A 9,357-nucleotide genomic window follows, 5' to 3' on the forward strand; every position below is an offset into this window, starting at 1 on the left:
CAGACTCCCTGCATCCCCTCAGCCTGCTCAGCGGCCTGCTACTAGGGCACTCGTCTCCTTTGTGCTCAAGTCCAGCCTCCAAAAGAGGCAAACAGACCTAAGTAGAAGTTTCTTTTCCCTTTACTGAACTAAGTAACAGGCACCTCCTTTTAATGTTCTTTTCCTTTGTGAGGAAGGACATAAGCACCTAAGTGCGCAAGATTTGTGCCCGAGACCCTGAATTGTAGGTGGCCTGTGCCACCAGCCCAGAGCTGAGCAGATCATTGCTTAGGACAGATGGGATTCAGGCTTTCGCCTTTTACTTGCCCATTCCTCCTTTGTAACTTGCTGACTTCTTTTCAGGATCCTCTATTATCTCTGTGATGTCTGGGTGCCTGCTGCAGCCCGAGAGTCTTCTGAACAAAAGGAGATATATGTCTTGAGGGGCCTCAGCCCAACCACGTCCCTACTAAGCAACATCAACAATAATTTTTTAGAAAGGGTGGATCATACAATCTGTGACATTTTTTAGAACACTTTAATTTAACAGGAACTTGCAGATTTGGGTTCAAAAATACAAAACGCTTGAAAGCCAAAACAGTCTTTGTAGGTGCTACTTTGTTTATTCGTCTTTGAAAGAAATACGTGGCCCTTTGAATATGTTATCCACACCAATTCAACTCAATTTGTTGAAATTCAAACTCTAAATCTAAAACATATAAAAATCCTAAATAAAAAACCATAGCGCTGTGCTCATAATTTTTCAAAGATGCTTTTTCAGCATCTTTTGCTCAAAATATTTGTCTTCCAATTATATTCCGTTCTTATCTCTTGGAAGTTATACAGCACTTTTTTCACTTCAGTGCAATTCAGTTAGCTTATACCCTAAAAATTCTTCACTCCTGCTAACAAAATTCACGGTGCAACGGGAGATACAGGCTGTCCATGTGCAATGCTAGGTGCCTTGGGCAGCGGTCCTCAGAAACAGGACAAACGGACAGTGCCCAAGCCTATGAGGGATGAACAGGAGAGGAAGAGGCATCTAATTAGACTTACTTGAAGATCCAAGCGTGATCTTCAAACACAAACTTTCTTCCGCAAATGAATGTCTAAGACTGGGTTTCCTTTCTGTTAAACAAAACAAAACAAAAAAAAGAAAAAGAAAAAGAAAAGAGACAGAAACCGTACTTGGCTTCAGTAAAGGCTAACAGCAGAGCTATCATAGACCTGATGAGGAACACAGGAGATTGGGGTGGGATTCATCTGACTAAGCATGGATGTCTCTAATGTAGACACCCATGTCTGAGCCAGCCTCGGTCCCATATTTAGGCAACCGAGAGTTCGTCAATATAACCAGTGAGTTCAAGGTACTCCCTCACCCCCGAAACAGCTCCCACAACGGCCAGGAGAGAAATGGCAGATTCACCTGTTCAAGCTGTTCCACTTCTGACCAGCAATGGGACCAGTCACTGGAGCAGACAAGGGGGGCGCCCCCCCATCTGCAGCCCACAGCTCCTGAAGGTTGTCTAAGGAGACCCGTAGATTTGGTTTTCACCTCTTCTGAATCACAAATACCGAGGGATTTACCCCAGGCAGAGGAGCCCCAGCGGGATCCGCCGCCTGCGCTGGGTCCGTTGACCCAACTGGCAGGGACCGGTCAAAAACTGCCACAGGGGGGACCCAGGCGTTCCGATGCACGCGGAGGGGGCTGGGCTATGCAAATGAGGGAACCCCCCAGCAGCCGCTTCCCCCCTGCTGCCAGCCGCCAGACCTCACAGCACCAGCTGCTACAACACACCAAGCCTTCACAGGGTGACGCCTCTCTGTGCTCAACTCCGGGATCCAAGCTTCGAGGTTAGCGCGGGCTTCAGCCTGGGCACGGCATCCTCGCTCACGGAGGGCGACATGCGCGTGCTCATTTCCCTCTGAAAGAGTTAAAAATAACATTAGAAACCCTCAAGCTGACACAACAACATCTTCAACTCGTTTAAACTAGACACAGGAGATGTTTCTGTGATCCTAGTTTTTAAGAACAAAAATACATGCTTTTTTGAGCCTTCAGCCATTTTAAAAACCATTAGGTGCTGCCACCTCCTGCACATCAGCCCTTCTGCATTGCTTTGCCCTCTCCTGCTGCGTTGCTTTGCCCTCTCCTTCCCCTGCTTGCCAGGCACTCACCACAGCAGCAACGTTCTCCTGGTAGACGGTCATCATCACGGCGTTGGCAGGACCAAAGCTGATATAGGTGGAGTAGGCTTCCAACACGGCCATACTGAGGTAGAACAGAGATGCTGTCTCCTGGCAGATGACAGCCTAAGAACCAAGGATGACACAGTCATTCCCAGGAGGGAGCACACTGCAAAGGGGGGAAAAAAGGAACCCACACAAGCAAGCCCCAGCCTGCAATTTGGTGTGCAGTAGCAGCAAAGGAGACAATTGTATACCAGTGGTACCAGGGAGGGGAGAGGCCCTGAGGTTTGTCCCATCCACTTACCAAGGTGACCCAGGAGCTACTGCCCCCATGTGCACCGCAGATGTAGAGGCACAGGAGGGTGATGGACATGACAAAGCAGAACACAGAGACAAACATCACCCAGCCTTGCAGCACGGGTAACTGGACCTTCGAGGATGCCACCAGGATCCAGACAAGGCCCCCAAAGATCTGCAAGTGAAAGTGGGAGAGAAAGCAAGCATGGGGTAAATCGGCTTATCCAGGGCAGAGCCAAAGGCCACGCACACCTCTGGCGCTAGCACTGCACATGGCAATAGCCCAGGGATACCTCTGAGTTCTTCCCAGCCTCCACTTGAAACTGGGTATTTAGCTGGGAGCACCTGCCTCTGATCTTGACCCAAAAAAAGCCTGCCTGTGGCCCTGCCTCCTGGTGTCACTGCCATTCATGCCCTCCCCACATCAGTGTGCTCAGGAGGCTGGTTCAGACATTTCTGAAGGCTGGTGTCGATGAACAGGGAAGCTTATCCCAGTAGGGCATGTTTGCTTCACACCCAGTGTGGCAGATACCTGAAAGGAGTGCTGTCAAAGGCAGCTCAGCTGCACAAACAGCACAGACATGGCCTTAATGAAGGCCACGTGAAAATGTTACCCTGAAAGGAGAGAGAACAAGCTGAAGAGAGGTAATACCGCCAGTTTTACTCTCTGGTAGGGGAAATAAGGTTGGGGCTCCCAGCTTCTCCTGGGAAGGAGGACTTGTATTGCTGCTCCAGCTATTTGGGTCTTCCTTCGCTGGCTACACCAGAGCTGCACAATGCACCAGCTGCTGCTCCAGTAGCAGGTGGGACCCCATTCTTCTCACCCAGGCTTGGGAGTTTGCCTTGGGTTTTTTGGTGGGATGGGGAACACAAGGACAGCTACATCTAGGCTCTACCTTTTCTCCATCAGCAGATTCCTACACCAGAGGATGAGAGCACAATGTCCAATGCTGCAGAGTGTTGAGCTGCAAACGGTGTCTTTGCACTACAACACACTCAGCAGCTTTTCTCTGCCTCAAATCAGCCCAGTTGTTTCTTGAACCTGTGCAAAGTTTAGTCTATGCAGCATCCTATGATGAGGAGTTTCTCGGCTGAACGCACACTGCGTGGAGACTGGTGCTGCTGTGGGGACCTATCCCTCATCACTGGCTGGTCTTGGGCTCGCAGGCAAATCTCCAGAGGTAAGACAGCCTCACTGACTCTAAGAGCATTCTGATCGCCAGTGTATCCCAGGCCAGCCTTTGCCACCATCCAAGTGCCAACTCATACAGATCACGGCATTTCCATTTCCTTGGAGGCTTTTTGCAAGTGGAGAAAAACGTTTCTGATTTACAATACTCAGAAAATGTTACATCATTTGTGTCACCCACATTTGTAGGAAAGTTCATTGGTTACATTACACAAATTGATACATTAAATCAAGGATGCGGTTGAGACCTTGCAAATATCTGAGTGCAAATAGGTTGGCCAAAGTGCTGCTGTTTTGCTGCCTCTAATAACAACCAAAGACTGACACTTGAAAACTAATCCAGTCCCTGTAATAAATCGTGCAATGACACCATGAGTGCGTTGCAGCTAAAGGTCCTGGAGAAAACCTCACCGCTGCTCCATTAAAATCCAACACAAGTGGGGTGAGATAAGAGGTTGGGGGAAGAAGTATCACTTCTCATTTCTTACCACTCCCCAACTCTCCTTTCTGCAGGATGCGATTTCTCACTCAGACAAGTATGTTTGTGTGGTTTGATTACTGGCTTTGGTTCAGAAGAGTCATAAAACTGAGGAAAGGGTCAAGAGGCTTCCAATAAACACACAGCAGGTTGGGGACAACAGTCTAAGGAAAAAAAAAGTCTTTTAAATAGCCTTTACAAAGCAAACATATCTGCTTTCAGCTCGTTTCAGCTTTTCCACGTAGGCCTGGCTATCCAGATATGCAGAAGACTCTTCAAATGAAATAGATTACAAGAATGAAACCCAGCCTCACAGAATAAAAATGGTAGCTCTTAATCAGCGCACCCCGATGTGGCAATCGTATGAGCTGCGGGCAGGACCTTCTGGCTTTTTCGCATCTGTCTTAGCAATTGAAATGACAAATATTTTTGTGGGTACCATATTAGTCCACTGAAGGCAACCTTGGATTCCGCTACGGACTGAGAAACTCTTTGTCCTTCTGAATGCTGTGATATGAGGCAGCTGCCCCTTTTGTACACAGAGATAATACAGCTGGACGACCTAGAGTCATAACGCCTCCAGAGATGGAGAAATCCAGTTATGCAACATTCTTCTTTCCCAGGTGGTTCCTTAGGCTTTAGGATGCACATTTCCAGATCTTACCCAAACCAAAGGATAGGGTGCTTATTTTCGTCTCATTAAGCAAGCTGCCTTGCCAAATCCCCTGGAGAAAGGGATTACAAACAGTTCAAGGCACAGCCACTACCGTAATATGCTGATGCCAACAGCATGTTCAGCACCAGGACCACCGTAACCCAGTGGTAGAGGTGGCTGGCAAGTGTCTGCCCCACCAGAACCTCCACAGGGACTTTGTACCCACCTTCATGCAGCTGCAGGAAACCTAGACCATGCTCTCAGGCCCTGGGCAGAGACCAAGTGCCCAGAGCGTATTTGGAGGAGCTGAGGCAAACTTCTCCTTATACATCAGTAACGCCTGCTTTACTCCAATTCTTCTTTGCTCGACAGCTAGGAGAATGAAGTAAGTGCTGTAAATCCCAGGAGTGTGGACTGACTTGGGTGGCAAGGAAGGATTTGGTCACAAAGGGCAAAGTTGAAGTTTTAGCATTAAGTGATCTGAGTGCCATTCTACAACCCTCAGCCAAGCCCCTCAGTGCTGGATGAAAGTACTCAGGCTTTGGAACAAGCCTCTCAAACTGTTGTGAGAAGAGCAGGCTTCATGGGCAGAAGACACAGGAAAAAGACTTTAGTTGAAACTTTCCATCTTCTAGTCAGTGCTCGCAGCAACTGCTTTTAATCACCTGTGCCAAACCTATTAAGATTATGATCTTCTCCTGCTTAAGGGAACTACAATATGGGAAGAAGTTATAAGGTGTTTGTTCACTCTTTGCTCACCCACTGTTGCCCACGCACCCAGGTCCAGCGCTCTGTGTCTTCAGCTCGGGAACACTGCAGCTGAGCAGAACGGCTTCAGCAGCCTTGAGTCTTTGCTGCTGTGAACAATTACTTCAGCTTGCCTTTAGCCCCTGCTTTAAGCAAACCGTTTATCTTCTGCCTGTTTCAGCTGCTAAAATCATCTTCCAATTAATTAATCGGCTCAAATTGGCAACCTACTTTAAACCTACCAGCAACCCCTTCCATTTTGTTAGGCAGGAGATTACAAAATGTTTACAGATACACCACAAAAATCCCCTGCAGACTAAAGGAGAGCTTCAGAGCTCCCAGCTCAGGGCTTGTGCTTTTCTCTGAGAGTGATCTAGGCACCAGGGGCTGCCCTCAGACCCCTATGGCTCAGAGACCTGGCACGGGTCCTGAACCACATGCTTTGTATGAGGTCTCATCCCTCAGGCACCTGCAGCATGAAGCGTGCTGGATGCCCTGCAAACAGGATCTGCCCTCCCCAGGAAGAAGCCAGAACTCACGATTTCAGGAATGAAGAGCACATCTGGAAAAGTTGTCAGAACAGCCAGGCCGCTGGGCAAAGAAGTGGTGGAAGTTGCTGAGGACATTGTGAGCCTCTCCCACGGTGACTGTCAGCTGCTCTGGCTCTAGCTGCTGGAGGTAGCTGCCAAATGCAACCTTCTTCCCTCCCTCTTTTCCTTCCTTCTGTCCCTCCCCTTCTTCCTGCTCTTCCTCCTGCCCTCACTCCTTCCTGTTGGCAGATGAAGAAAGCTGTGAATGGCACAGGTGTGGCCAAACCCTGTGACCAGGGGCTACTTGGTGGCTGATGGGAGCCACATGGGAGGTTTTCAGGAGATGTGAGGAGCCCTGAGGCATTTTGAGCACAGCTGTCTGTACACAAGCTGAGCGTGCAGGGCAAGTCCCTGGGTGGTGGTGGGTGGCACTGCCTTATACCTGAGGGCAGTAGGGAAGACCTGTACACATCCAGACAGGCAACCTCTCATCCCCTTTATTTGCACAGTAAATCAGCTTGTCCGCCACCCACATGAACTGTCCACAGCAGCTGCCACAAGGGCAGCTGGTGGACAGGGCAAGACAGGACATGACAGCTACTGGCAAAGAGCAGGGCTGAGAAACCTCTCACAGATGGACATGTGTCCCAAGACAAGGGCAGCTGAATTGCAGGATGAACCACTTCTATCATCTCAGAGGGAGATTGGATATGCCAAGGTAAGAAAAATGACATAAAATAAAGAGATTTCCCAAGCCATTTGGCTTTTTCCATGACATCAATCCCTTGGCAGCCCTTTCACAACCACACCAACGCTGGGCCTCTCTGCTTGCTTTGCCATGTAAGTGGCAACCTTGCCAGAGCCCAGCAACAAAGTGGACACTCACCTGCTAGGGCTCCAACAAATAAATGACCGGGACTGAAACCTGTTGACAGTTCATCACTGCGCAACCCTGGAAGAGTGCATCTTCTTGGTTTTTTGGGGGTATTTTAAATCAGCTTCAGTAAAATGTCTCTTAGATTTGTAAATCTTTAGGAAGAACAAACATTGCATAATGCAGGTGAAGTGCTTGGAAATGTTCTGACTTAAATGTTGTTGACATGTAAAATTGTCTGAAACCTCAAAATTGAATGTTACGGTTAAAAAAGGAGGAGAGAATTGTTGGGGTTTTCCTTGCTGAAGAGTAGTAGTGCTGTGTTAATTTTTAAGGACAATTTCATACTGAAGGGGCTAAGATTGTAAACCTTTGAAAAGCCCGCTCGTGATTTGCATTTTGGATTTGTTTTGAAATCTAAAAATCATTAATATTTTAGCTCTCTGTCTTTGCTTTTTTCTCTTGAGCTGCGGAGTTTTTTAGGACACTTGATGTAGTATATGTACATAGATCTGTCTTGTTCTTTTGTGTAATTCTTTTTGTAAGGTATTACGCTTACTTGTTACAAGTACAGTAATCAAGTACTCCATACAAAGTCTCAGATGATTTTTTTTCGCAAGGTTGATAGGCAATACCTTCTGGGTTTACAGTTTCTCTTGCAGTATATATCCGTGGTGTAATTAACTTCTGACATTTAACATTTCGGCATAGTACTTGGCAGGCCTGCCTCTGTTCTCAGCAGACGGTAGTAAGGAACTGATCTGTAGTCTCTTAATGCTAGAAGACTGCCTCTTGGTCTACAAAATGATCTGAAGATTTCAGACAGCTAAATGGGGGACAAAGTCTCCCCAAACCCTCCGGAGTGTTAATGCTGCCTGTACTCCAGCAGTGCTTATTGAGAATGAAATCCATGTGCAGAAAAAGTAAGGATCTCCCTTAGCTGCCTGTGTCTGGGTACCTATTGGTGCTCAGTTAATATCTGGAAGTGTCTTAGACTGGAATCATTTTTGTGTAGTAATGGAGGGCTGTGTTCCGTTAAGTAACAGGGAAGACTATATCCTGTGACCTTTTCTCTGGTGGCTTGGTATTTATGTGTAGCAGTTGAAATAAGCCCAATACGGCTTCCTGGAAACCAAAGCGTTCTGGAAGACAGTGCTGAGCAGTAGGCTACTAGTGCCTGCAAAGTTCCTGTAGTCTCTTTCTTCCCCACTCCCCAGCAGATTCTGGGCTGAGATGCACCCAAATTTTCCAGGCAGTGATCAACATAGTGGACGATAAAATGGGATTTTCCTTTAAACTGGATTTTCAGTTAATTGAATTTAGTTAGAACTTGGTTGCTTCTGCAAATTGTAGATACCTATCTGCACCTTTAGACTTTCTAAATGCCAACGAATTAATTTTTTTTCCCAACAGGAACAGTCAAGCTAAATGCTCTTTGGCTGAATAAGCAGCACTGTATAAAATGTCTCGTGTGTGAAAATGTTTTTTGTACATTGTAGGGGAATAGACAGGGATCGGCGACCGGAAGATCACGGGCTGTGACGGAAAGGTAGACTCCTCCCCATAGGAGTGGCAGGAACAGGAAGCTCAAGAGCTATATAAGCGTGTGACGCAGCTAAATAAACGGACATTTTGTATCCATCATATTGATGTCTGTGCATCACTGTCCCCAGGGTGGGTAGAGCCCTGTGTCCCGGAGATATGCGGCCCAAGATAAGTTCTCCCATAGAAGCGTACAGCAACAAGTGGGGACCCCGACGTGATCGGCGGGGCGGCATGGCAAGTTCGCCGGGGGGAAAAGATAGCTTGGGGCACGCAGGGGTGGGACGGGGAGCCGCAGGACGGCGGGCGCGCCATGGAATCAGTCGTAAAGGTACTGAAGGGACTGGGGAAGGAATATGGAACTTCGATTTCGAAGGCGCCTACCTCAAAGGCCATCCAATGGATGATTACGTGGGGGCTCATACGGAGTCCCGCAGACATATTTAATAAAGATAATTGGGTGAGAATTAAAGAGGAGTCAGCCGAAAGGGCTATGATGAGAAAACGCCAGTACATACAGCTCTGAGAAAGATACTGATACAAAAATTCGCGGATACTATCTTTCAAAGTCCGAACCTCCCCGTAAGAGGAAGCGGAGTATCCAGAAAGTTCCCGAAATAAAACTCAATAGTAACAAAGTCACTATTAAGCAGGCATCCTTTATTACAGCGCTGGGCAGCACTGGGGATTGATCCACCATGAGTGCTCCAGTGATTCAGTAAACTTCTAAAGATTTTATACTATAAAGTCATACATATTAATGAGATTCACCAGGATTCATTAACATATGTAAAAGCTCAAGCTGCACGCATAGTTGTCCTTTTAGTGGTCTTTGGGAGTCCTCCAGTGGTCTCTGATGGTCTTCCTCACCTGTCC

At 47.5% G+C, this 9,357-nt stretch overlaps 1 protein-coding gene across 1 annotated transcript; it reads right to left on the minus strand.

The window, feature by feature from the left end:
• Positions 1 to 1,808: 1,808 nt before the first annotated feature.
• Positions 1,809 to 6,161, minus strand: LOC142055631 (myelin and lymphocyte protein-like). The gene is made up of 4 exons (XM_075089747.1): positions 6,075 to 6,161; positions 2,474 to 2,641; positions 2,158 to 2,292; positions 1,809 to 1,904 (listed from the first exon to the last, which is right to left on the minus strand). Exons 1-4 carry the CDS (start codon positions 6,159 to 6,161, stop codon positions 1,809 to 1,811), a joined length of 486 nt encoding a protein of 161 aa, XP_074945848.1.
• Positions 6,162 to 9,357: the final 3,196 nt, after the last annotated feature.

Source organism: Phalacrocorax aristotelis, chromosome 3 (genome assembly GCF_949628215.1).
Source record: "Phalacrocorax aristotelis chromosome 3, bGulAri2.1, whole genome shotgun sequence".
Classification (NCBI taxonomy): domain Eukaryota; kingdom Metazoa; phylum Chordata; class Aves; order Suliformes; family Phalacrocoracidae; genus Phalacrocorax; species Phalacrocorax aristotelis.